Below are 27451 nucleotides of genomic sequence, written 5' to 3' on the forward strand. Positions count from 1 at the left end.
TACACATTGTGCGTTGTGGTCAGCGCCATCGATACACACCTCGTCAGCATCTGCTGGACGTTTCAAAGGTGCGGTGCTGTCCATGTCTTCCTCTGAGACAGCCAAGGCCTCGGCCCACGAACCCGAGAGGAGCACATCACTCGCTGCCACACTGACAGCCGACAGAGAACCGGACACACGTCTTGTGTGTGTGTGCCGCGAGGCTGACGAATACATTTCGCTTGTTTTTTGCAGCGGACTACTTTCCTACCTTTGGCAGCGTTGACTGCTATGTATGAAACGGAGTATAGAGATTCTTAACACCCTCCGCTGCGCCACAGGTCTGACCGCTGCCTTAGGCAGCTGCTCCGCAGACTCTGCGGACTGAGTGCCAAGGGTTAATTGGTTTGTTTATAGAAGATTGCGGCCAAGTACTACACCAGGGTGGCGATATCCTGTTCTGGTGAGGAATTCCGTTGTCGATTCTGGTCACCGAGTTCAGGCCGCACCCCAGGCCTGGTCATGCAATTCCATCGACACGCAGTTTTTTAAACCAGGTGGAGAATTGTGCGGTACCGGGATTCGAACCCCGGTCCTGTTGCATGCGGGGCGCATGCTCTACCTCTACGCCATCACTGCATCACCTGAAAGTACCGCAGTCCAACTATGTTCATAATTGGGTTTGGCTGGGTTTGTTAATGGGAAGCCACGCTCATTTTTCAACCGTTCTTTTCAGTGTACTCTACTGGCAACACAGAGTCCAACTCTGGTCGTAAACTGGGTTTGGCGGAGTTTGCTAAAGAGAACCCACACTCATTTTCGAACTTTTCCTTTCAGTGTTTTCTACTGGCAGTATCGCAGTCATGTCTGGTTGTAACTGGGTTTTGCAGGAATCGTTAAATAGAAGCCACACTTGTTTTTTTAACCGTTCTTTTCTGGCAGCACCGCAGTCAACTGTTGCCGCTTGAAAGTTTGAACCATGCCATTGCTCCCATGTCCGCCGCCGCCAATACATCGCGCTCTCCGACCCCTTTCCACTGCTACATCAAAACAACGAACCTCTGTAAAGATCAGACTTCCGCCTTTTACTGGGCTCGTTGACTAGGCGGGGTCCAGTGTAGCAACACTAATCGCTGGCGACGACGCAGTGCAAGACGAGACAGAGACCCTGCTCGCCGCCGTCTCTTTATACTTCGAACGCGCAGCGACTGAAGGAGTGATTTTTCAGCGTTCAAGAACGTAGGGGCACATGCTCCTCAAAGGATTCCCTCCAGCCAATGCCGTCGACCGATTTTCATGGCGCCGCGGTTAATTTGATTAATCCATACTTATTTCACTTTGATTTGCCGCACCCTGCGATTTTACACTGGCAGGCCCAAAGAGGTCGGTCAAGGGGGAGAATAGGTCGGCGTGATTGGCTGGAGGGGTATCTTTAAGGGGCACTTGCCACTTGGCTCTTGAGCTGTTTCCGACTACATCACCACTGCAATAAGTCGCGCTGACCTGTTTTTGCCATGCACTCGCATATGTTCAACTCGTACTCTTCTGAGTAGTCTAATTTCAAGTTGTAGACGTGTGTTTTACTCTTGCTCAAATTACATCACGCAAAGATCATGCCCCCTACATCTATAAATCTTTTAACAGAGGCGCAAAGCGCACATGAAGAGAGCGCAAAGATTGTGGAAGCAAGAGCTGGAGTAATACGCTACCGGTTGCCATCCCGAGCCAGTCACGTGACCCTGGATTGGGTGGAAGGATGAAGGACACTAGCGCCCTCTTTGAAACGGGGTGGTGACAGTTTCCACTATAATCGGCTTTTTTTCTTTATATTTCTTTCACAGTACAATAAATTGGTTCACCACTTTCACTAAATATATTTTCAATCCTGCACCCCTAACCTTATGTCACCTTTCTGCTTTTACCCCTCCAATCACTTTTTGCTAACTTCTACCGCAGATTCATTCACATGGGCATTGTTATTTCTAAACACTACGGCCACAGAGACAGTGACTGTATCGGCATCGGGATGGATACCGCCACATTCTAGTATAAGATGTTCAATTGGTTTTAGAGATTTACCACACACTGCACATGTGTCATCTTCTTGGTTAAACTTCTTTTTGTAGCTTCGCGTTCTAACACTTCCTGATCTACGTTCAAAGAGTAGGGCACTGCTCCTATAGTGATCATAGAGCGATTGCTTCCTGATCTGCCTTTCCCACTTTCTAAATAGTTCTACACTCTGCTCCTTTGCCTTTCAATTAAACCAGTTTTTACCGTCTGCGTTTTTTACCTTTCTTTCCAAGGTCTTTATTTCTCGGTCGTTGTGTCCTCCATACTTATTGGTTAGTTTCCTACTAATTTCCCGTCACTCTGAGTGAACGCACTTTCAGTATAAGTATTTAAATACCTTGGCTGCGCACCTGTTATGGTCCAGTTTCCTTAGACGTTCTTATATTTTACTTTGAGCTTCCAGTGGTTCGAACAATGCCCAGCGTATATCGCCATGTACTGCCTCGTTTGTGATTTTTAGTGCAAATCTTCCAACAGATCTATTTAATTCTACTCTTGACTGAATTTCTACCCTTAGGCACAAAACCGTATTCCCGAAAGTCCTGGCACCATTATTGTTTTCTAAATACCTCGCAGTACTTCACACCTGTACCCTCATAACACCTCATGTTTTATTATCGCGGCATCTCCGAACTTTCGCCCTAACAGTCTATTTGTACTTTTCTATCTATATCGGCCCTTCGATACCCCGAGATATATTGTATTCTGCCACTCTGGGTGTTTCATGGATTTGTAAGACGTGATTGGCCGAATGTGCTAAAACTGAAGCTTAGGGCGTGTCCTTCACATGCACAAGAATTAACTAACGCTTGCAAATCTTCCAAATCTTCCTGGCTATCTGCAAGCGCTACCGTACCGCCCGCATACGTTAAACCATGGAGGTGGTGCTCTACGACATATCCACCTTATCTGCTTTTGCTCTTCTGGTCCAAGCGCTCGGCACCAACTGCGCACCCGCTGCGTCGCCGCATCACGTGACCCTCCGCACTTCCGCCAATCAGCGCTCACCTGAGCCTCTGCTCCCCGCTCTGTTCCTCCCCATTTTTTTTCCGCTCCACACCTCTTGCATATCAGCTTCATTCGCGCATGGACGCGTCTTTCGCTAGTGACCCATTTAGTGCTTTCGCTCTAAAAATGAAGTTATTTGTCCGCAGTGTTCCTTTGAGAAACTCAGGTGGTCGAAATTAAACCGGAGCCTTTAACTACGGCGACTAGCTTTCTTTGTCTCATTTCATCCCTTCCTTGCTTTCCTTCACCGCGCGGGCTGGGCGAACTCCCTGAGAGGCAGTTTCTGGGTCTTTCCTTATTAACTAACCAGTTATTACTATTATCACAATTGCAATAGCACGCGCTGCGACAGGCGGCAGATGAAGAATTGCCAAGGCGACTCTGATGACAGCGGGAGGAAACGGTAAATGGTTTTGTATATGATTGGATTTCATAGAACTTCGACGATTGCAGGAGAAATTAATCGCAAACCTGAAGTACATCCAACGCAAGTCGTTTCGGAGGTGCTAAAGATAAACGTTTATTCAAATGAAAATCTGTACCATCTCTAGTATGCCGTTACAAATCGTGTTCTTTGGTGTGACATGATCCTTCATATAATTACGACAGGGTCTACCACGGTACACAATCGGCAGCGGCCACTAAAAGCGATCATTTGGGCTTTCACTTGAGCACAGGCTCCTTTGTCCTCAGGCCTTGTCGCCTAATGTAGGCTTCTCTCAGAGCACTGCGCTGGTCTTTCCCGGTTGCCGTGAGGGGAATGCTCTCCAGGAACTCTACTCCACCATGCAAATGCTTGTGGTACGCCAGTTCAGCTGAAAGTAAAAAGATTTCCAGTAGTGACTCTGTGCCATCAGGCCACTTTACATGGGCGCTGCTTATTCATACATAGTTTAGATTGGCCGACTGTCACTATCGGTGATTATGGTTATATTTTTGTTAATAGACGTACATTTATCTAAATGTTATATCTAGCACTCTAATTTCGGCTATTTTCTGAAGTGAAAATGCTGTAAAGTCGGCAATTGCTGCACACGACAAAATTATGCTTCGGTTTGCCTGGACGCACATGAGTAACAATAATTGCTTTGATGAAGTTGCAGCTCAAGCCACCTCTCTGAATAAGATACACAAGTACCTTGAAGTGCGCTCAAAGTTTTTGGTTGTTCTCTATGCTTTCCTGGCTTCTCAGGGCAGATGTGGTCAGGGAATACGTCTTTGACCCCACTTCATGGAAACCTAAAACATGATACCAATGACGCTCTCTTGCCAAGCAGCCCTTACATCATTAAAATCAAATTATCTCCATTATTAACGTAATAATCCCCTGCTTCACCATCAGCATTACCACGTTTTTTGTGTGAAACGTTGCCTCAACTAGGTCCATGATCCGCACTTGTTTGACTTGCATTTGCAGACGTTATTTTCTTTGTGGGCGAAGTCTTTCCGGCATGTTGGTCTCACCTCCGCGCATGCCAGGCCATTGATCGCATAATCTATGAGCGTTTGTTCTATTCTAGGGTTAGTCTCTCGGACGCGACAACGAGTGCCCGAGTGTTCAAAAGAGTATGTGATCTAGTTGCATTTCTTCCCTTCCAAAAACTCTCGACAGCCACTCGCTGATACCTGAAATGCATAGGTATTACGTACTTTGGAAACAGCACGTAGGGGGCACGAATTCGCAGGACGCTACGAGCGCACTGTGGTGCTGCACGTGGGTATATTTCTTTTTTTAGCGCGACAACATGGTGTTCGATGCATCGGGCTCGCGTGATAATTCGATGGCAACACAGCTGAATTGCGCAGTGCGTAAGCCGCGCTATCGTGAATGCTATAAATACGATGCCCCTCAGTAAACGTGCGTTATCCTTGTTGTGGTCTTCATACTGTCGAGTGCCGTCACTGCGAACTGATACATCGTGTCAGAAGTGTCCGGTTGGGCAGGGCGCTGCTCGGAGCGCGATGGAGCTGCCAAGCCCCCAGAACCTTTGCAGTTCTTGGGTAACTTGACGCAGAATTGGAAGCAGTTTAAGCAAAAACTAGAACTCTTCATCAAGGCGACCACGTTAAAGGACCATCAAAGAAGCGGAGCAGAAAAGCTGCACTCCTCTTGAGCGTTACCGGAGACAAAGCGCTTGACGTCTTCAACACGTTCATGTTTGATGAGCTGGAAGACGAGGAAAATTACGACACCCTGGTCAGGAAGTTTTAAGCACACTGTGCTGAGGTAAGCAATGAAGTGCATGAGTTGTATGTTTTTCGCTCGAGGAAAAAATGGCTGAGGCTTAACTTGGTTAAGCCTGGAGAATGCGAAGCATCATCGTGTCGCGTAATTTGGAGGCGCACAACCACATCGACGGCGCGAGGTGGGCCCCCGTTTCTCCACTGTCGTGACGTCATCGTGTCACGTGGTGTGACGTCATGTATCACGTGATTTGGAGGCGCATAACCACGGTGAAGGGCTGAAGTGGTAGCTAAAGTAGTATGCTTCGCATAAAAGGTGGAGAGATGCTCGAAAGATTTATTCGAGACCTCAAGAAGCAAGGAGCACAGTGCAACTTCGATGGACTGCACGATTCAATGATCAGAGATCCGATAGTCTTTCGGACGAATAATCCCAAACTGCGTGACAGAATGCTGCGAGGAAAGCAAGTAACGTTGATAAAGGCTGAAGAAATGTGCAGGGTAGTGGAATCAGTGGCACAAAGAAATCAAAGCTGGGCCAGGCCAGATAACAGCATTGGCTCAGTGTCTCACAGTAGGGCATCATTCCGCCGCTGCGTAGAGCAGCATGAGACCAGTGCAGTCGACGGTAAGTTGTACCGCTGCCAGAAGTGCAACCGACGGCACGAACAGAGGCAGTGTGTTGCCTATGGAAAAAGAGGCATCTCCTGCCGAAAGCTTCATCACTTTGCGGTTTGTTGTCCGGCCAGGGCGGTCGTCACCGAAGTCGTCAGCGAACTTCACTTCAATTATAAGTTTGACGTCGGCATCCAAAGTTGTAATTGTGGCGACTGGACTATCAAAGCCCAAGTTGAGGGTCGTGAAGCATTATTCAAGGTGGATACCGGACAACAAGCAAGCCTTTTATAATTTTCAGTATACACCGCAAGTTGCAAACTGCCAAACTGAATCCTACGAGCTCGTGCTGCGAGCTTACAACAGGAGGCATAATCACCAACTTCGGAACAACATTCCAAAAAGTAGCGGTAGCAAACGCCGCTACTATAGTAAAAATCTACATGGTGAAAAATGGCTGTCACTCAATACTGGGGCTTCACGCATGCGAAGCTTTGGACCTTGCGCAGTGCACAGTGGACACTATCAGCGCTTCTGCTGAACACGAATGAATCAAGCACTCCAGGCAAGTCTACGAAGGTTTAGGATTCCTAAAGCAACCATACAGCATGGTACTACTGCTAGCTGCAGTTCCTGTCGTCCAGCCAGCGCGGCGGACGCCTCTCTCCTTGCTCCAACCTCTTCGCGACAAGCTTCAGAGACTGGAGAGATCTGGCATCATCAAAAAAGGACCTACCAACTTGGTAAGCCACTGGTTTTGGTCAAAAAGGACGGCATATATAGGCTGCGCACGGAGCCAAGAAGGATCAATGAGCCTATAAAGAGGCAACACTACCAACCTCCCAGACGCGAAGATATTGAAGCAGAATTGATCGGTGCTTGCTACTTTAGCTGCCTAGACGCGACCTCTGGATTTCATCAGATGCCCCATTACGACAGAACATTGAAAATGTGCACTTCTGCCGCCACTTTTGGTAAATACCGTGACTTGCGCCTACCGTTTGGCATCTCATCGGCGCCAGAAGTTTTTCACAAAATGCTTAGTCAGATGTTTGAGGGCCTCCCGGGAGTGTCCTTGTATATCGATGTTTTGGTGTGGGGGAGTACACTCCAAGAACATGATGAACGGCTAGTAGCACTCCTGAAAGCTACCAGAAAAACAGGATTTGCATTCAACGTCCAAAAGTGCTAGTTCGGTTTAACTAAGGTGCGTTTTCTGGTTGACGTTATCCGACAAAGAGGAATTTTTTTCCGAACCCGAAGCTTGTGCGGAATCTGGTGCAAATTCCAAAAACAAAGAGCAATGCCGACGTGCAGCGCATGTTAGGAGTGGTCAACTACTTTGGGAAATATGTGCGATTTTTTCCGGACAGAACAGCGGTACTGCGAGTGCTTATCAAACCAGAAGTCGAGTTTGAGTGGACCGAAAACCACGCGAATGTCTGGAAAACCATCACGCATGCGCTCGCGACAGTGCTCGCTCTTGCAATACTTGGCCCCAAGAAAGGAAAGAAAAATAACAGCCAAAGACTTCGTTAGAGCGGCACTTTTTAAGTGTCATGGTGATCACTGGCAACCAGTGGCATATGATTCGCGAGTTGAAACACTAGCCGAGCAGCGTTACGCGCAAATTGAAAAAGAGGCGCTCGGCATTCCGTTTGGCTGCGAGAAGTTTCACTAGTTCGTGTATGCACATAAGGCCATTTCGAGACCGACCACAAACCACTTCTGTCGATCGCGCCCAAAAAAAATTGGTGACACTCCCCCACCATTGCAGAGATTTTAAGACTTCTCAGGTACGACTGCGTTTTGCAGTACGTTCCAGCGAAGCACCTGGTCTTGGCAGGCATGCTGTCACGATCAACTCCTCCCGGGAACGAAAGCAATGCTGGTGCCACGGAAGACGTCGAAGTCCACGCACTACAGCTCCTGAACTGCCTGGTCACGGAAACGACGCAGCAGTAACTTGCGAAGGAAACTGCTCGTGACATCTACTTGCAGACTGTCGTCAGCTACTCATCAGCAGAAAAACAAACTCAAGGTGAACTGAAGCCTTTTTGCCACAACTGTCCTTAATCGGGGAAATTCTGTTTAAGGGTACGAAAGCTGTCATACCGAAAAGCATGCGACTGGAAAGGTTGATAAGAATTCACGCCGGCCAACTTGGTTTAAGCAAATGCAAAGAAAGCGCAAGATTTTTCGTTTTTTTGCGCACATCTTTTGTTTTTGGGGAAATTCTTACGTTGTCCCATATGATACTTTTTGTAACTTCCCAGATGTCGAGAAGCTGCCAGACAAAAGCCCAAGAAGTGTTGTTCCGGCTCTCAGCACAATATTTGTTCGGTACGGCATTCCTGTAAACTGTGAATCGATAATGGACAGCAATTTTCAAGCCAAGAGTTCGCAGCCTTCGCTAAAGAGTTCAACTTCGCACACGTCACGTCTAGTCCGCACTACCAGCAGTCTAACGGTCTTGTAGAAAAAGATGGACAAGTTGTCAAGCGGATAATGAAGAAAACGCAAGATGCACGACAGGGCATCTGGCTAGGCATTCTCGCCTACCGATCAACGCCACTGGCCGATGGTCAATCCCCAGGCGAACTTCTTCAAGGCAGGTGCCTTCGATGTAACCTCCCAGGTTTTGGCAGTATCAAGACTACTGAGGTCAAGAAGCACCGCCAGACGCTCGAAGGACAGCCTTTGCCACCACTAGCTAAAGGTGACGTCGTAAGGCTGCGAAACGAAGCTTGGTCACAGAAAGAGAAGGTGCTTGGAAACGCTGCCCCGAACTACTACCACGTCGTAACTGAAAGTCGTCGTGTTCTTCGGCGCAACAGGCGACACCACCTTCATACCGGCCAGCAGTATGCTGGAACAAATGACTATGACACCGACGGTGACTGTGCAGTAGTTGCGGCTGAGCCGAATGCGACGAATAACCCGGAGAGTGCGACACGACAGCCTTCTAGCACTGAAGGTGCAACACCTCAGCAGCCCCCTGGGCTGTGTCAGCAACTTCCCGGCCATGTGCATCGCCTTCGGCTTCAGTTACACTTCCAGAGAAACCCGCAACTGTCATTACTCTGAGGAGCTGAACTCGCACTGTGAAGCCTCCCCAACGTCTTCGTAATGATGATGCCTTCAATCAATTACCATGAACTTGAACAATTATCTTGTGCTAACCTTGGAAGGATGCATCGGGCTTGCGTGATAACTCGATGACAATGTGCCTGACATGCCAAGTGCGTTAGCCGTGATGTCGCGAATGCTATCAATACGTTGCCCCGCAATAAACGTGCGTTCTTCTTGTTTTGGCCTTCATGCTGTCGGGTGCCATAACTGCGATCTGGTAGCGGTCACCGCAGCGACAGCCGCCCATTCAGTGCGACCCAGAAGTGGTTGAGATGGATTCGTCTGCAATAAATTATGACGTTTGTTTTACGATGACCCATCTGTCTTTCTCACTTTTTCCCAATCTGACTCATCTCTCCCATTGATTCATCACATGACTAAGAGTTGCTTTCTTGAAATGCTGCACATCGCGGCTCTTAGCGGCTTAAAGGAGAGCGCGGCTTTCGGCTTTCACAAAAAACGATTAAGGCAAAACAGGTTTGCTTTTTTGAGAACCGTTACTCATTGTTTAAAAGCTGAAGTTCAAGACTCATGAATGTGGTTTCAAGGAAAGAATTCCATGGCATGGACAGGAAAAAAAATATTTCGGTCGAACGCACATCTATTGGCCAAAAATGGTCACGTGGCTCCAAAGAGCCCGTACACCGGCAGAAATTCTGACGCCTGGGCACCGTTTGGCACTAGAGTTCTGACAAAAGCCTGTTCATTCATTTTCATGGCAGTTTATCAGCATCCTTTCTTTCTCTAGGGCAGTTTCTGTAAAACGGAGACTTCTATCGAGGCAGCGAAGTTTTATTAATGAGTTATTTTTCACCACAAGGACACTTCTAGACAACGCTGTCGTTTTCAGCCGAACGTGCCACCATAGTCTGTGGGGATTCGCAATGCTCCGAAACAGGGCCTAGGGCTCGAACGTGTCGGCGCGGCTCCGCTGCTGGCAACATATCGTGCGAGCTCGTGCCGTCCGGTCTCGCAGCGTCTCCCCTTTTCTAGCGTGGGCAAACACTCGCTCGTAACATTGCTGGTGAGTCGGACGACTCCGATGCCTTAGCCTATATTGTGGCTGGCCGGCCTTATAGTTGTAGCAGCAAAAAAAAATCTCTGTGTCAGCCCGTGTTCTTCCTTTGTTACCAAGAGCACGGCCCGACCTAATCGGAGTGCGCTTCGTTGCGCTGGCGATAGGGGGGGGGGGGAGGAGAGGTCTGCACTATCAGCTGCGGATAAGCCTAAAAAGGGCATCAGTAATTTGCCCCTATAGACTACATCATTCTCCCGTTGAGTTAGGCCACCGTGCAGATGGCGCTCTAGTGGAAAAAGATTCAGCAGTAAGCAGCCTGCTTACTTTCCGAAACAGTACTTAGTCTGCAGTAAAACAAGCTCCGCAGTAAAAATATGCGAATTTAACGAATATATAATGCAGATAATATATATGCAGACAGTGCGGTAACTCAGGACGTTCTACGTCCGCCGCTATGAACGTGGGTGGCGCTGATGAACACCCTCAAGGTTAGGTTACTTGTAAACATAAATACCCCCGAAAGCAGAAGAATTGACAGCCGTCGCCGTAGCTCAGAGGTAGAGCACCGGACGCGTAATTCGGAGGTCGTGGGTTCGGATCCCACCGGCGGCATGTGGTTGTTTTTTCTTCTGCTTTTCTAATCAATTATCTTTAAGCGATAACATATTCTGTAATATTCTAAATTGATCAACACCACAAACTAAATAAATAAATTTAGAAAAAAATCCCCTGTGCGCCTTGGTTTCTGTGGCTGTTGGCTTCTGTCATATAATGTAACTGCCACTCAGAGCGATGGCTCTCTCAGTTTAGAATAGTGGCTTTCTCTGAAAACCTCGCTGCTTTGTAGATCAAGATGGGGGACCAATCTGAAACTTTCCGCCTGTAGAGATTACCAACAAGAACTCTGTACTGAAGCTCTCGGTAGATGAATTAGGTTGCTGGCTAAAGGGCCTATAGGGTGCTCACGCCATCTTACACAGCGTTACACTGAAACTGCCTAAAGATAAATCAGTAGCTCCGCTTCGCGCATAAGTGTGCATCACTAAAGTGAAGGTTTGATAACCATGTGTTGAACGCACTTTGTTTGTTTATGGCGTTAATCAGGCATTTCGAAGCCCTTTGCAAGACTGGCAAAATATTCTAGGAACTCTGAACAGGCTAAACTGCTTACTATAAACCATCGTGTAAAGCACCTTTCGTTCTCTGTGTATAACGCCCAAGCGGAGATACGCTTGGCAAGCATTAAGTTCAGTTATATATAGCGTGTTCGGCAAAAGGAGTCTAAAGAGAATGCTCTTGAAGAAGGAACCTTCTTGGCTGATCATCTAGTTCTGCTAGCGTGAGGCTTTGTTACCGCGGTGTACGACACCATCGTGATCGTTGCAGAAAATTTGACGCAAGAAAAAATCAATCATGACCGCACCCACGGATTATGAAATTACATTTTAACAAGATGCAGGGTTGTAGCCGTCGGAGAGGCCTTTTTGGGGAAAAAGGGGCTGGCGAATGGGTTCACTTATCGCCTTCACTTCATTGCCCCTGAGCGGGGTGAAGGAGAGCAGCGCTTTTTGGGCAAGTGATTATTACATATTCTCTCCTACGTTTAGGCTTAGGCTGGCGCTTATAAAAACAAAATAGCCTTAGTTAAACAACCACTTTAGCTTATCTAAAAGAGTTATCGTTGCCAGACATGCAACAATAAAATGATGTTTTTTTTATCGCGCTTTCAGATTGAGGCTTAAGGGTTGAAAGCGCCGGCCACACGAATCAGCGCGGCATGCCTATGGACCTTTAAGCGCGAGGAGGTCTAACCACCGACTATACAAGAAGATGCAAAAGGGATGAGAGGTGTACACATCCGTGGAGTGTCTTATCGTATTAAAACTGTGAAGACTGTAGTGCACCCGTACCCGCCACGAGTTCTTGCAGCCGTTTAACCTCCCTTTGTTCCTCGGGGCTTCCCGGTTGGAGGCGTTGTCGGGGCACCACGAATGCTCGCGCCGCCTCTCCGTACTCGGGGTGTGGCACCCCGGCGACAGCCACGTGGCGCACACCCGGATCGGAGGCCAGCAGCTCTTCCAACTCGGCGGGAGGCACCTGTTGGTCCATGCACTTGATCAGCTCCTTCAGTCGGCCACACACGAAGAAGCGGCCGTCAGGAGTGTAGTGACCGACGTCGCCTGAGGAGACAAAAGGGAACCCAATGGGTGCCGAAGGAATACCTGCGCGTCTGTTGCCTCTAAACTGTCAAAAATTGCTGCGTTCAAATATCTGTTACAATTAGAGCACTGCACGGGCCGCATTCTAAAGGCCGAGCCCGGACCAGGCCCGAGACTCCAAGCCCGAGCTCGGCACATGCGCGCTGCTTCGAGCCGAGACCTGGCCTGGGCCCGCTAGGCTATCACTCTTCTAAGCCCGTGCCTGGCCCACCGAACTCGACGTGAAGCCCGGCCTGGTCCGGATCCAGGCCCGTTCTCGTAGCATCTAAAGAGGTACACGGCTGTGTGCATGCAGTTTCCTGCTTCCCAAGAAGTTGACAGAAGAAGCGCTGTTATCAGAAAAACATTTTAAAAATCTGGCTTGGTGAACACAAAAAGAGGACAGGGTAAAGTGGACAACGCGCTCGGCTTTTTGAATAGTGACCTTGTCTCTAAATGGACCCGAAGTTGCAAGACCCAAATGAAACGGGTTGCATACACCCTGTAGCACCTCTGGATTTATGATCGGTCATTTTTTTAAAGCCCGCGATATCTAAATATAAAAGCGTCCTCGAAGCCAAGGCAATTACATTTTTTATTTTATTTGATGATCACGATATTTTGGGTGCAATTCGCGGCCGCTGAGGCCGTGTTTCTATGGGATAAAATGAATAAAGCCTTTATTTTTCGTGAGGGATTCCTTTTCATGAGACGTGAAGCAAACGGTCCTGTTTATTGCGTACATTGTGTTTGAAGACTCGAAGTGTTCTAAACCAATATATTCTTCAATGTCCCGAGCCCGGACCAAGCCCGAGACTGAAAGCCCGGGCTCAACCGAAGACCGCTGCATGGAGCCCGGATCTGGCCCGTGCCCGCTACATTATCATTCTACCAAGCCCGCACCCGGCCCGCCAAGCTCGACGTGAAGGAAGCCCGGCCCGTGTCCACGCCCTTTCCCGAAGTAGCTCGAGACCCGAAGAGTCCTAAACCAATATATTTTTCTTTTTTCTATTCGAGTAGTGTGACATGAGGCATAAGTGTAGAAATAGGGAGTGGAATGTAGGATATAGAAAGCTAAACGAAGGGGTGGAGACCAGTTTTGGCGAGGTAGTCGCATAGGCTGCTCGTGAACTGATTGTTCACAGTCCATTTCACATAGTCACCTTCGCGGTTCCACCGCTGGCCCACCTCCTTGAGGAGCCGTTTTCTAATAGGGACCGTCGCTGGGCAAGCCCACAACAGGTACCGCACATCATTAATGCCCGGTACAGCGCCGCAGTAAGGGCACCTGTCAGTTGCTGGCAGATCTTTATCACGCCACCGATGACGAACAGATCGGGTCAGAGCCACCCCTGCCAGAATCCAGCGCACTGATACCTCCTCCTGCCAAGTAAGACTACGGTGGAGAAAGTGCGAAGAAGGAGGAATTAGAGGGCGTGTACGCTGGCGCAGAGCTTTTGAGTCGGGGACAAGGGGCAGGAACGGATATGGGGGAAGAGAGGAAGGTGGCGGGCAGTCTGATACGTCAAGGTGAGTCATAGCGTCCGCTCGAATGTTATGTGGATCGTGAGCATGCCGCGAATTAAGTGTATGCGCACAGGACATGGGTACTTTGCGCATAGCAGATTAATTGGTTGTGTAAGCTGGAATGTGTGTAGAATAGCCTTAAGCTGTTTAAGGGCGGCGAGGGAGTCGGTGTAAAGATGAACTGCACTGAATGTAGGAACGAGCGGAAGGGAATAATGATATTGTAAATGACTGGAAGTTCGAATGCCAGGGGGTTGCACGTATCCGCGGTCTATGTCGCGCGAGAGTTGAGGTGCGGATGGGAGGGACTATACACAGCAGTAACGCATCGCTCCGCAGTATGTTATGCATCGGTGTACAATATGCACCCTTCAGGCAGATACCCGGTTGATACCGACGGGGAAACAGTGGGGCGATTGTCTGTGAGCTGACAGTGCGACCACGGAAGGAGTGTCTTTAAACGATGAAGTTGTAGAAACTGTTTGCGAGCTTTGTTTGCCACCCGTTGGTCTATGAGTTTATTGAGTTTATTAAGTTGGGTGAACTCCTGAGGCATGGGTACGGGTGTTAAACGGGGCAGATATGTTATGGCGCGCCTAGCCTCACGATTCATAGCTTCAAGGGAGTCCCACTGTCGGCGGGTGATACATTGAAATTGTGCTTGAGATATTAGCCGTGGCTGAAGGATAGAGCGCACAAGCTGGCCGGCCGTATGAGCACGCGCGCCACCAGATCGCATATCTATGCGACGAATCAGACCTATAGTAGCGTGAACCCATTTACGGGTGGCTGTCAGCCATGGGGTGCCAGTCTCAGATGTATGAAGGAAGAGGCCAAGAATACGAACAGTTTCTGCCTGAGGAATGGGAGAACTATCTACGGTTAAATTTAAAAGGGGACCTTTCCGTAAGCCGGCTTTGTTTCCAATGCGAATAAAATGATTTAGTAGGCGAGAGGGTTAGACCCAGAGGTGGGAGGCGAGATGTCAAGACATCCAGCGCGTGCTGGAGGACTGACTGAGGGATAGACGCATCTGGGTGACAGCACCACTAGGTTATATCATCGGCGTACGCAAGCACACGGATGGAAGGGCTGGTCTCTAGGGCTCGAACATGAGGAATAAAAGCCGCATTGAATAATGTGGGGGTGAGAACAGAGCCCTGGGGCACTACTCTATTGGAAGTGATGTTAACAAAGGGCTTTCCGTGGACACGTACACGGAAGGTTCGATGTTAAAAACGCGTGATGGAGAGGAGAATACCGGTGAGGGGGACGAAGAGTTTGAAGGGAGGGAAGAATGGCAGAGTAAAGGATGTTACCATATGCCTTCGTTATGTCTGTAGCGATCACGGCTCGAACAAGGTGACTCTGCAGAGAGTGGTGAAGCACGCCAGCAGCCAAAGTAGCAAGACCATCCTCCGTTCCGATTTTTGGGCGGAAACTGATTTGGGAATCTGGGTAACAATCATGAGATTCCAGCTGCCATGACAAGCGTGCGGCGAGAATGTTTTCGTGAATTTCGTCAAGAAATTGGTCGAAGGTCCGAGAGAGATACTGGAGGCTTACCTGACTTGGGTATTGGGACCTCAATACAACGCTTGCACTATCCAGGCATGACGCCAGAATGCCACACTTCGTTGAAAGAATAAAGTAGGGTTCGCAAAGCAGTCCCTTCCTAGTTACGGAATAAAGAGTTAGGTATGCCGTCGTACCCTGGAGAAGTGGTAGTTTTGAGGCGTTCACTGGAGGCCTGCAGCTCTGCCATGGTTAGGTCAGAAGTAATCTCATCGGAGGGCTCTGTAACCGATAAGCAAGGAGGAGATGTAGAGGTGTAGTCATGGTGTGGAAAAAACTGACGGGCCGCTTGTGCAAATGTTTCTGCATCCACATTCAGCGCGAGGCAAATACTTTCTGTGTAATCTGCAACCTGAGAAGGGTGCTCCATGGCGTGAAACCCTCTCTAAAGAAGTCCATTGCCTTGCGTAGAGGACAGGCGGGCATACCATGCAGCCCAGCGTTGCCTGCCTAGTCACTTTGCATAACGCCACGCCCGTGCGCTAGCTCGGTGAAGAGAGGGAAGAGCCTAGTGGTCCTCAGGGTGACGAGAAGCATAATGATCGGCCTAGCGACGAAGAGCCCATAGATTCAGGAGGTGTATGTCCGAATTTAGGTCGTGTTCGTTTGCAGTAGTGGTAACAGTGTGAGTTGCGGGAATAACAGGGAGAGTAGACAGTGATGAAGACGGGTTTAATGTAGATAAACGATTGCCACAGAATCCCATGATATTATGCGTACGCTTCGGCATATTTTACGTAGACGCGAAGGAGTGAAGGAGATAAAAATAAGTCTGCGATTACTAACCCAAGTATCTGGTTAAACAGCCCAACGAGGGTTACCGGGCCTTATCACCGAGTGAAGTCAGGTGAATACAGGCCACCTCGTGGGTGGGTAGAGGTGTTCAGATGGGTTGAAAGTTTAAAGGAATTATCTGAAAAGCTGCCTTGGATGTGTGCACCTCTTGAAGCAACTGATGGGTAACCCCACGAAGTGTATGTGCCGTTGAAGTCTCCTCCAACTAGAATAGGGATACCCTCGTTGGCAGAACGAAGAAAACGAACCCATCCAACATTGGGAGAAGCGGAGCTAGGACAGCCATAGAAAGAAACTAGAATAAGGGGGGTGCGTGCAGGTTAACAAGAAGGGCGACGACCTCTTGACGTGTGTTGCACCCCCGTGAAAGGTCTAGCGGAGAATGGGGGACTCAACTGTGGATATAAATTGCAGATTTACCTGCGCTGAGGCAGGAGGCGATGCAACGGCGATCAGGGATAGAGGGTGAATGGTATGCGTAGAATCCTGAAAGGCGTGGAAGTGAATTATGCTCTTGCAACAGGAACGTCCATGCCTTCAGCTTTCCGTCGCGAAGGCGGATGTTCACCTCAGAAGCCTTATTAACGAAGCCTCGACAGTTCCACTGCACCACCATAGATGATGCGCTATCTATGGCGAGGCCGAAGAGCTTCTGCGATGAGGCAGGTCAACTGCTTCATCAGCGCTAATATTTTATCCACTGTCGGGGCAGTCACGGTTAACGGGTGGCCGGCCCCTGATTGTGGTCTAGTGCTTATTGGAGGTGGTTCCTGTGAAGCCTGCTCCCGAGTGATTAGTATTCTTCGAGAGGAGTGACAACGACGCTGTTCCCGGCGCTGGGTGAGTTCGTCTAGACGGCGGAGCGCCTCTGATATGTTTTTTTTCGTTAAGCTCTGTATCCATCTGTGAGATCCACTTCGGAGGGATGCACTGGTCGTGTTGGTGTACCGTTTGATCGACGAAGGTGAGCCGCTTGTACGTGTGAACGCTGCTGAGAAGACGGGTGCTGAGAAGACGGGCGTTGAGCAGCGGGGTCAGTTAAAGGAAGTTCAGGGAAGTCGTTATCATCAGATGCCAGAGGAGCAACGCGATTACTTGTAGGAATATCCTTACTGATGGCCTATGCAACTTCTTCGCTCGCTTCTTTTTTGGACAAGCGGGGGAGCGATTGTCATGGTCCGGCGATTTTCAGAGGGCACAAAGAACTGCTGGTTCATTCATGTCGACCACAGCAGCAGGATTAGAGCAAGTATTTTGCATATGTCCTTATTTGTGGCAATGATAACAAAAAATGCGACGATAACAAAATACGGTGCGATCATATACTCTTCTGCAGTCGCGTTCCTTGTAGGGTAGAAATGTTTTGGGGAGGCAAGGCAGAAAATCAAGTACTATCTTGGAGCATACCACTTCCGTGGAGCAATCGAATGAGAGTCGCTGTCTTATGAGAATTTAAATGCCTAAGCAAAAGCGGTAATACAAAACCGAGCAAATGCGCAGCGTCTTCTCGTTGATCCGACGATGTGTGCTTGCTGATAGGTGAAACAGCGCAAGCCAGCGGTGCTGTGCAACGCACTCGTGCAAATGAGCCGCGTGGAAGCGTCACAGCGCGCTATTAAAAACGCCTCAGTAGGCCAACCGGCTACTGAATTTAGCGCATTTTCCAACTTTTTTCGTGTCGTTCAACGCGGCCAGGAGTGCTCGCCCTGAAGTTAATTGGACAGCACAGTGTATAACGCTCATTATACTCGGTCCACCAATGCATTGTCTCTCATCCAGCGTTAATGAAAAAAGGAATGCTAGGGCTTTAAAGCACCACCGGGAAAATTTCACCGGAGGGATTTGTTCAATCGTGAGACTTTCCAGGCAACAGTGAAAAAAAAATGTACTGTCGCGTGAATAAAATCTTTGTCGCGTGTTTTTTGTCGCGTGAAGAAAATCTAACTACAGCAGGCAACAAAAATTAGTAAATAAGCGTTAAGCATTTTTTCTCAGCGAAGAGCATGGCTCTTCTTCATACGTGTCGCTGCTAGAACGCCAGACGTGTACTTCACACTGTAATAATGAATCACAAGCCGTAAACAGCCCCTCCAAGTACGAGCCAGGCCCGGGCCGTCAACTTCAGGCCCAGCACTTGCCCAGGACCGGCGAAAGAGGAACTTTCTGGCCTGGCCCGAGCCCGTGCAGTGATCTAGTTACAATAACGCCTTATTCACAGCGCGTTGTAGTCTACAATAATAAATTTCGCCGGCGGCAAATTATAGTCATAGAAGCCAGCTCGAATAACAAGGATGAATTAAAAGAGACTCAATAATACAGTGCATAAAAAGGCAAAGAGATAAACATGCAATAATAGAGGCGCCTCACCAGTGCACAGAAAGCCATCTTCGTAGATATCGGCCGTTTCCTTTGTTTTTTTCAGGTAGCCTTTAAACGTGCAGGCACCCTTGACACAGATTTCCCCCTGCTGGTGAGGTCCCAGAGCCTTCCTTGTGCACACGTCTGCCACCTGCTCAAAATAATCGAAACATAATGATTGACGTAGAATGCATTTAAATTGGGCCACCAGTAGTCAGGACCTTTTCAAATGTTTGTGTAGGTGTTCCGGGCATGGCGCCTTAAGGCGCTAGAGTGAAGAAAAAAAAAACATCGAAACTTTGGGTCCTGCCCGCATCGAGGATGACGACACAGGAATAGCAGTTCCTCAAGCCACTAATTTTACAGGTTTCCCATTCAAATATGAAGCAAGAATTCATAACAAAGCAATAGGAGTGCCCCTGAAAGGCGGTATTATCAACCGAGATCCCGCAGGCTAAATACGGGGGTTGTCACGGGCAGATACGAATGTCTCTTAAAGGCGATGCCGCACAGGTGTCGTGATAAAGCTTAAGCCCTCTTGCTGTCTTCAAAATATGCTTTTAGTTATTTTAGTACACATACTGTCAATCCCACGCGAGAATATAGAAGGAAGGTGCATGTTGACAACAAACATGAAAATATACAAAACAGAGAAAACTGGCATGGTACGAAAAGTATGCAACCGGCAGGATCCCAATTGAAGACTTCCATAGTGCTCTGCCAAATTATCTACGACAGCAGCTGTCCTCCATCCAACTTCCGAACGCATTTTGTTGCGTGTAGCCTAGCCGTCAAGTACCGCCACAGATCGACGGCCCAGTTCGGGCATTCATACCGTAGGTAGTACAGGAGGGTCCTTGCATGCTCACCTTTTTCCCCATATAAAGCATGGTCTACGTGGAACTTGCGAAATAATGGAGCATACCGCGACCGGCGCTATGGTGAGGTTTGTCGCAGGAAAACACTTCAAGCTTAGGCTCCATGTTGCGCAAGGATATTTAAAAGTAGAAGGCCAGATAGTCGGCTCCATACAGTAGTTGATCGAGCAATGTACAGAGGGCAAAACACATGTCTAGAACGACGAAATTGTGTGTTCCGCAGCTCCTACAGTCGCGGCGACCAGGAAGGCAAAATATGACGATGAAATGCTATGAGTTTAACTGCAGAGGCTTACATACAGACAATTTTTAACCAAATGTTATCGCTAGATATCGCATGTTCAGCCTGAAACACTCCCAGAATGTGTTCTAGGCAAACATTTTGTCCTCTGTACGCGTGCTTTCTTCTAATTTCTGGTAAAATTATTTCCTGTCTAAGACATTTACTAATGTGACTTCTATTCACATTCATCGGTCGTTTCTAAAATATATCACGTGAATTGAAATTCATCCCTCACTTTCAGTTCCAGGAAGGGCGCAGGCCTGCCAACGCTTCTGAAGTCACCCTCTAGTGGACTCGAGAAGGTGATGCAGCCCGTCAGCTCCGTCATACCAAATGCTGCAATAAAGGACCCATTAATGTAAGCCTAGAAAAAAAACAGCAGGAGCATGGTTTGCAAATAAAAAAAGACAGAAAAAAATTTTTACAGCAAAATTTAGCTGCTTAGCGCATTAATCAGCGAGAACTTGATTGGCATAAGTAGTCCGATAGGTCCGAGTCATAGAAGGCTGCAGAACTGCCGCCTCGTGGTTGTCCACAGCTAGCCAGAGAACGCAAGCGGCGTCTTTGCTCTCTTTCCCGCATGCCCTCCTCGACGGAAAGCGCCCGCACCAATGGCGCAGCGTACCGCAGTGCGGCGCAGCTGTACCGGTACCATGGCTTGGTACCGGTACCGGTAGTCATGGTACTGGTGCCATACCGGCACCGGTACCATGACTTGCAGTGGAAAAAACGCACCGCCAATAACTGCGGCGCTTCTTCGCAGGTGGCATTTCCCCACTGTCCAGCCACCTTCACGGCCCGGAGGTGGCGGGCCAAAAGGTGCGCAACGATCGATATGCCTTCGTGGCCACGAAGCCGCTGTCACCCGATCACTTCCTCGTGGGAGGCGCAGGAGATGCGGAGTGCTCCTACGGTGCGAACATCCAAGAGAGGTGGATCATTGGCGCAGCGGAATAAATAAATAATTTGCCTTTTCTCCTGGCGCTGGACTGGCTTCAGTGGCCTCACCGAAGTTTTTAGCAGACGACTCCTCATTGAAGAAGTAAAAAACAGCGCAACGATGACGGACAAGACAGAAGAAAGAAGAAGGACAAGCGCTCAGTGCTTGTCCTTCTTCTTTCTTATGTCTTGTCCGTCGTCGTTGCGCTGTTTTTTGCTTCTTCAATATGCACCAACTCGCTCAGTTTCCGGTTCTTCTGCAAGACTTCTCATAAATCACAAGGGATGTAGAGATAAAGCTGTAAAGATATACCATGATACGCCTGGACTATCCCACTGCAGGCATATATGCGTGCTGCGTCGTATTTTGCTAACATTCATGTATACCAAGAATTTTCAGTAAACAAACCTTTTAACGCTCGTTCGTTGCCCTTGTCTTTCGTGCCGTCGCCCAGCCCACTTGCGTTGTTTTCCGGCTGCGGTCACAGTTATTATGAGCAGACGCTAAACTAGGTCGTTCAAGCTTCAGTTCATTTCACTTCGTCTCCAGAACTGAGGAATATTTGTGAATAATTTCTTATCATAGCAACCGACTGAGGATAACAGACTTGGTATCATGTTCATCCCTGGGTAGAAGGGAACGTTTTCTCAACGTAAGCGCTATATACACCCTATCAAGTGACCATCAAGAAAATGTTCTATAACACCAAAATGCGAACTGAAAAAGAAGCATATAGTCCACATATATTGCAACTGCCTCTTGCGCCCGCTCAGACGTGGCCCACTTCGTACGACTACGAGCAAACGCTTTCAGTGAAGCCAATGATAGATTATTGAAGGTGCCTGTGCAGGATTCTAAGCTTCAGTTGTTATCTGAATAGGGGTCTGGTTCGCAACTATACAGGCAAAAGGCAGCATCACTGATATCACGATTCACTAAAGAGAGTGGGAGACCTTAATGAATAAAGGAGAGGTCTGCCTTGTTACGCATTACCATAAGCTTGCTTAGGACACAGTTGATTGTTCACTCCCTTATGGTAGTTAATAAATGTGGCACAATCATAACCCCACTCTTCCTTCTGTGTTTCAATCTTGAAAAATGTGCCACGTTTAGGATTTGCTCTTCCGCTGCATCCTCATTTCATTTTGAGAGCTTTTCACTGCACCCTTTGCAAATGTACCTGTTTGCCTTGCATGAAAAATCGCAGCTCGAATAAGGACGCAAGAAGAATAATGAGAAGCACACAAACGATGAACTTGCCATCCTACTGCCATCCCAACTTGTGACCCTACTGCTTACTTTGCGTGACTCCCTTCAGGCCGAGCTTCCTGGCGATTCTTTGTAGCAGGGAAGAACCCACTGTGGTGCCGCCGACGAACAGTTTTTTAATACTGCTTGTGTCCACTTTACCAAAAAGCGGATGCTGATCCAGTTTCAGCAGTAACATTGGATACAGGCCCACCATTGTCGGCTGTTGAGTAACGAAAGAGAGATGCCACAATAGTGCGTCAGAACACTGAGGAACATTGTTACTTCTAGGGTAGTTTCAAGCAATAACGCCTGCGCTCTTGGTCTGCGCCATGTGAAACGTCAAAGCAACAGGTGCACGGGACGCGTTCGACAATTTGAGGCGGAGAATTTCGGTTGTGCGGGCAAGGTTCCTCATTTCTAGTGCTCCATTATGCTGATGCTTAGTAATCACTCTAAGCGGCATAGTTACCGTGTGATTACTCCTACGTTTAACGGCGCTGTTGAAGAGAAAGCTACGCCACCAACGCAGGCATATGAGGTGAAGTTTACATTACGATGCCGCAAGGATGCAATCCTTGTCATAATACATATTTTCATGACAAGGAATTACGGCGAGCCGCGACGAAAAATAATTGGCATTTCTATGTCGACAATAATGGAAGCAGGGCCGTGGGGCACACTTGACATCTACTATGGGTGATTAGGGCAAGACTGAGACTGAGTTTTTGACGCGTATCTTTTGCCACGTGCTTGTTAAGAGAAATATGAAAGGAAAAAAAACTAATTTCCAACCCATGACGGCTGCCTAGGTAATTTCAAAATCGATTATTTTGAAACGATGACAGAGGACGGGATCAAGAACTGCGCTCAATCTGACAGACTAATCCTGCCTGTAAACTAGAAAGTAACGCTCAACACTAAAAGAGGTCTGTTTCTTAGAGCTAGTTAACGACACGATGCTCGAGTCATTGGGCTCGAAAGTGAAGGCGGCGAAGGCCAAGCTCGGTGAACAGTGCTGGAGGTGACAGAGAGGCTTGTCGTCATTTTACCGCATCAGCTGTTATAAGGAAGATTGCCGTCAGTTGCATTGTGCCGCAAACGCTGTCATCAAAAACAGGCGACTTTTCAGGTGACCAGTGAGGAATATGACAATGACCGCTGGCTTGCGCGCTTCAGGTATCGAAACGCCACCGCCTTCTCTCTCAGCGGCATTGATTGCTTTTGCGGCCCAGCTGGCAGAAGTGGCAGGAAGCTTGTTGGCATTGACGCTCTCAACGGCGCCATCCTCTTCTCCATTTTGACATTTTTCCAGACCAAAGGCTCGACGCCAGAGGGCGTGCAGTGCGACAAAGAAGCTTGACGAGCTTAGGTCTTCCCAGCCATTGAATAAGGCTCATTGAATAAGCCCCATAGCCGTGAGGGGCACCTGTATGAACTCAGTCTTTGTATCTGACATTAGCAACATGAAGAGATTTTTCACATCCTAACACTTCTCGGACTACATGAGCATACCTGCTACGAACCCATATTAAAAGAAAAACTGAAAGCATGATTGTCAGTATGTTTTCATTCAAAGTAAGAAAATGCAATGGCAAAAATTACTGCAAAATTACGCAAGTTTCAGTGGTCTCACGTGCATAACCCTACCGTGGTATCGCATTCAATTGCACCACGTGACGCAAAAACGCGTATCACTTTGAGTGCACTAGAGGGCTTGCCGGAAACTCACCTGGTGGGGGATGAACAGAAGATGAGCACGAAACACAGACTACTGAAGGTTGTTTTCGATGCTTTGGCTCCCATGCGGGAGCCACATTAGGCACTTATACAAAGCGAACAAGGCGCTCAGGCGGGAACCTAAATGTCAAAAACAATGTTCAGTTGTCAGTGTTTCTTGTTCATCTTCACTTTTCATGGAAGTTTCTTTATGCTTCTTTTACCGGCGTAAGTCTGAGCAGTGCACTAGAAGTTGGAGGCAAATTATCTGGTACACAGTCAACATCCATGAAGATAGCGCCCATCATAGTGTATATCCGGGGGTTCTATTCCATAACCTGTTCACTTTAAAACACCTATTTCGCGTCTTTTCGGTCCAATGTCAATGGTTACTCAGATATACCCGCGGCTTTGCAGCCTCTGTGGAAAGCGACCCAGCCATTGGGTAGAAGGCGACCGGAACTCACCACTGGCTGCGTATTGCAACTAATGGTCCCCTGGTCGCCAGTGGGCAGGTGCGGTAGCCGCCTGTTGACCGAGCGCTGCGATGCACCTCACCAATGGCTGCATATCGCAGTCAATGCCAACCAATGGTGAGGTCGGTCGCCAATCACGCAGTGGCTGGGTCGGTGTCCACAGACGCTTGAAAGCCGCGGTTATATGAGTGACCGAGTGGCCAGTGACAGACCGAGTGACCACGAGTGACCAATGACAGACGACCAGACGGACGCGAAATGGTCGTTTTAAAATCGACAGCTTACAGAATACGGCCCAAGATGTCTTCCTTCTACCGACGTCTGACGCAGCTTCAGGATGGCCCCGCGTAATTGTAGACGGACTCTTTCCTGATCATACATTACACAAAATACGTTATGTTTACTACCTTAAAATTTAGGGCTTAGTACATTATCACAAGTGGCTTTGTGAAGCACACGGAAGATATTCATCTGTTACTCTAAGTTTTAGGCGCCGTAATTTTTTATATTAGAATACGCGCCCCAGTTCTAACGCGCAACCCATTTTCACGAATGCGAAATGGCAAAGCACCATTTCAGCAGAAGCTTGTGGCAACGTTCAATCCGCTTTCGCGTTACTCCTCCTGCTTCCTTGACAACTCTTCGCTGTCACCGCGACTATCGCACTTAAAAGCAGTCGACGCGTAAGAACGCACTAGGAGGCGAGAAAATGAAGGCAATTGGAGATCAACGGCGGAAATATAGGATAGGGCAGCTTCCATGCCTGCGACATTCGTGTGCGGCCCGTTTGACGCTGGCTATATAGAAGGGGCGCAGCATAGCCTTTGTTGCTTTTGCGCCATAAAACCCAATATGACTAACTATATAAACTGGTAAGTGGCAAACCGAAAAGCAAATCGCCCGATATTCGGTTTATAGCGTGATGTACAGGCGCGGACAAAAGTAAACGGAGCACGCAACTGTCTTGGAATATTTTTCACGCGTCACCTAATGGAAATTTCCAGCAGTTGTGCGCGCATGCTGGTAGCGGAGGTTGGTGGGCTTTCTTGTAGACAAACAACGCTTCTTCATTTCCAATGGAGAAAGCGTGATTGCACTTTGAAGGCAATAGCGTGCTCCGTTTACTTATGGCCGCGCCTTACGCTCTGGAGGTCATCCTAAGTGAAGTCATTAAACGGAAGCTTTCTTTCGTGCCACCTACCGCTCGTCTGGGCAAGCGAATGCCTCCGCGGGCGAGCCGCGTAAATAGCAGGCAGTTCAAATTTTCGTTAGCCGAAGTGATTTCGTTGCGAATTTGCGATTTTTTTTTACACACGGAGCTCTATGCATCCGGCTTGAGTGAGAAATTCAGTCAAACGCCGTTCTAAACATCTTACTTTGACTGAGTGAAAGAGTGTGTCTGGCAGCACCTACGACGTGTCCTAGAATGGGGTGCTAGAAACGTCGTCCGAAGAACGGGTCATCAGTACAGTTTTCACAGCTGTCGCTGTAGAACATCCTACGTATCACGTGGAGGACCTTTTTCTCTAGGGGTGGATTATGTTGAAACACAGAGCAGTTTTCTTCTTGCATGGGTGTATGCTGGTTGTTCTAACATCCGTTATCCTTTTTTAAGAAAACACTGCCATTAAAGCCGAAATCTGGTGGACATTTTGGTTAGTTGCTGTTTGAAAAGAAAATTAAGTCCTTTCTATTTTAGGTCACTCTGTGGCAGTTCGCGCGAAAGGTAATAAGTACTGCTCGAATCCTGAGCTTTTTTATGGAGTAATTTTTGGCTGCTTTACTATTTCTCTGGTTGAGTTATTCTCTAGCTCTCCTCTAGGAATTGTCATCGTTTCGTACTCGTTTTTATGCGCTACAAGTTAACCCTTCTTTTAAAACCCCAAGCTATACCGGAACTCTGCGGCGGACATACGTCTTCGGGTCCTGACATTAAAGTGTTCTAGTGCATAGGACTTGAGAAAGAAGGAAGCGCTTGTCCTGCGTCGTTCAACCGCTGTGTTTGTGTTTGTAGGTGCTATTGTTTCCTCTCTTAAGTTTTATCTATAGCATTGCGCGATCCGTGATTCGCTGTTGCTAACCGCTTACGAGAGGCGTCAAGCGCGCATACGCAAATGGCTCCGAAGGCCCAGGGGCAGGCACATACGTGCCACAGCAAATTCGCCGTCGGATCCCCGCGTAAGCGGGCCATCACAGTGGAACGCGGTGCTAAGCTAAAAATATGTACTCTATACATACGTGCTATTCCTGTTTACCGCAATGGAAAAACGAAATCTTGTCTATAATGCCATTTTTTTCCCGACACCACTTCGTCCTCAAGTAGAGGGATTAGAAAAATAAAGCTCTTTAAAACTGCCGAAAAATATTTTTGTCCTGATTTCATCTCTGGCCGTTCTGCACAGATTTCAAAGCCGCTAGCGGCTCCTCGCTGAAGGAACATGAACTCGGGATTTATGCAGCAGAATAGAAAAGGCTGTTGTGTTTTGAACAACCGATGCAGAGACATTTGAAGTTTCTGCGGAATAATATCATTAGATCCTTGAAGCCCTTACGTGGCTGAATACGCCCTTTCTATTTACCCTGTGCTTTTCGATGGCGGGCAAAACCACATCGAAGTCCGCAGTGTGAACCGCAATCACTTTGCAGCCTTGGCCCAAGTAGCAAAAAGTTAGCCAGAAGCCACCGACATGCATGATTGGCGCCACGGTGATGTAGACGTCGCTGCTTTCGAACACCGATGGGTCGAGGTATCTGCAGGAAGAAAAAAGTCAGGTTAGTGTGATGACTCTGTGTATTTTTTTTATGTGCGAAATACTTGCACCCGCACCGACCGTCCAAGCGCGACTCTTTCCTTCTGTATCGATCGTCTACCAAGTCCAGGGTTCTTGGACACCAATTTTAAACTTCAGGCAACTGTGGAATGTTGTAAGGTAGTGTTATGGAAATATTGACGTAATGACCCATTCATCCGATGTGTAAGAAAACTTTTCTTTAAAGCTTGTCCATCACTTGCATGGAGTAGTTAAGGCTGCCAGAGAAATTCAATGGGGTTCGTTTTTGACGATAGCAAAAACGTTAAAAGCATAAAAATGCGAGCCTTCCAAGAAAAGAAATGCGGATACATTGATTGTTATATCTAAACCTTGCTATACATAAGTTTCGCTCATGAATTGTTTCTCGTTGAAAAATGCGCTTGTATAGAATTTCTGGCTATGATTCGCGTCTGTTAGCTGTCGCGCTTTTGTAATGCAGTCCTCAGTCGCTTCGTTCAGAAATACCTCGCCGTAAGAGGACTGAACAGGAGGGCGAGGGGAAGGGAACGCGGCTGTTTCAGTCGATTTATCCTTATCCCTTGAGCGACAGTGGGATGTAGCTGATCTTATTTTAGCACAGAATGAGTTCTTTGCTTTGTTCCCTAAGGCCATTAGTACATCTGACAGAACTG

The 27451-nt window shown here is 48.0% G+C and overlaps 1 protein-coding gene and 1 pseudogene across 1 annotated transcript in view; one reads left to right on the forward strand and one right to left on the reverse strand.

Annotated features, from left to right (window-relative positions):
* Positions 1 to 3611: 3611 nt before the first annotated feature.
* Positions 3612 to 27451, reverse strand: part of LOC149357970 (luciferin 4-monooxygenase-like) — a 58664-nt gene continuing 34824 nt past the window's right edge. The window contains exons 6-11 of the mRNA XM_089578002.1: positions 26586 to 26757; positions 21863 to 22034; positions 19859 to 19959; positions 18472 to 18613; positions 11920 to 12189; positions 3612 to 3875 (exon numbers count right to left, since the gene is read on the reverse strand). Of these exons, the coding sequence (XP_089434128.1) occupies positions 3724 to 3875; positions 11920 to 12189; positions 18472 to 18613; positions 19859 to 19959; positions 21863 to 22034; positions 26586 to 26757 (1009 nt within the window). The 3' untranslated portion in view covers positions 3612 to 3723. The remainder of the gene's footprint in view (positions 3876 to 11919; positions 12190 to 18471; positions 18614 to 19858; positions 19960 to 21862; positions 22035 to 26585; positions 26758 to 27451) is intronic.
* On the forward strand, positions 6468 to 9017 carry LOC149357971 (uncharacterized; annotated as a pseudogene).

Source organism: Amblyomma mixtum, chromosome 3 (genome assembly GCF_055824585.1).
Source record: "Amblyomma mixtum isolate Tamu chromosome 3, ASM5582458v1, whole genome shotgun sequence".
In the NCBI taxonomy this organism is placed as follows: domain Eukaryota; kingdom Metazoa; phylum Arthropoda; class Arachnida; order Ixodida; family Ixodidae; genus Amblyomma; species Amblyomma mixtum.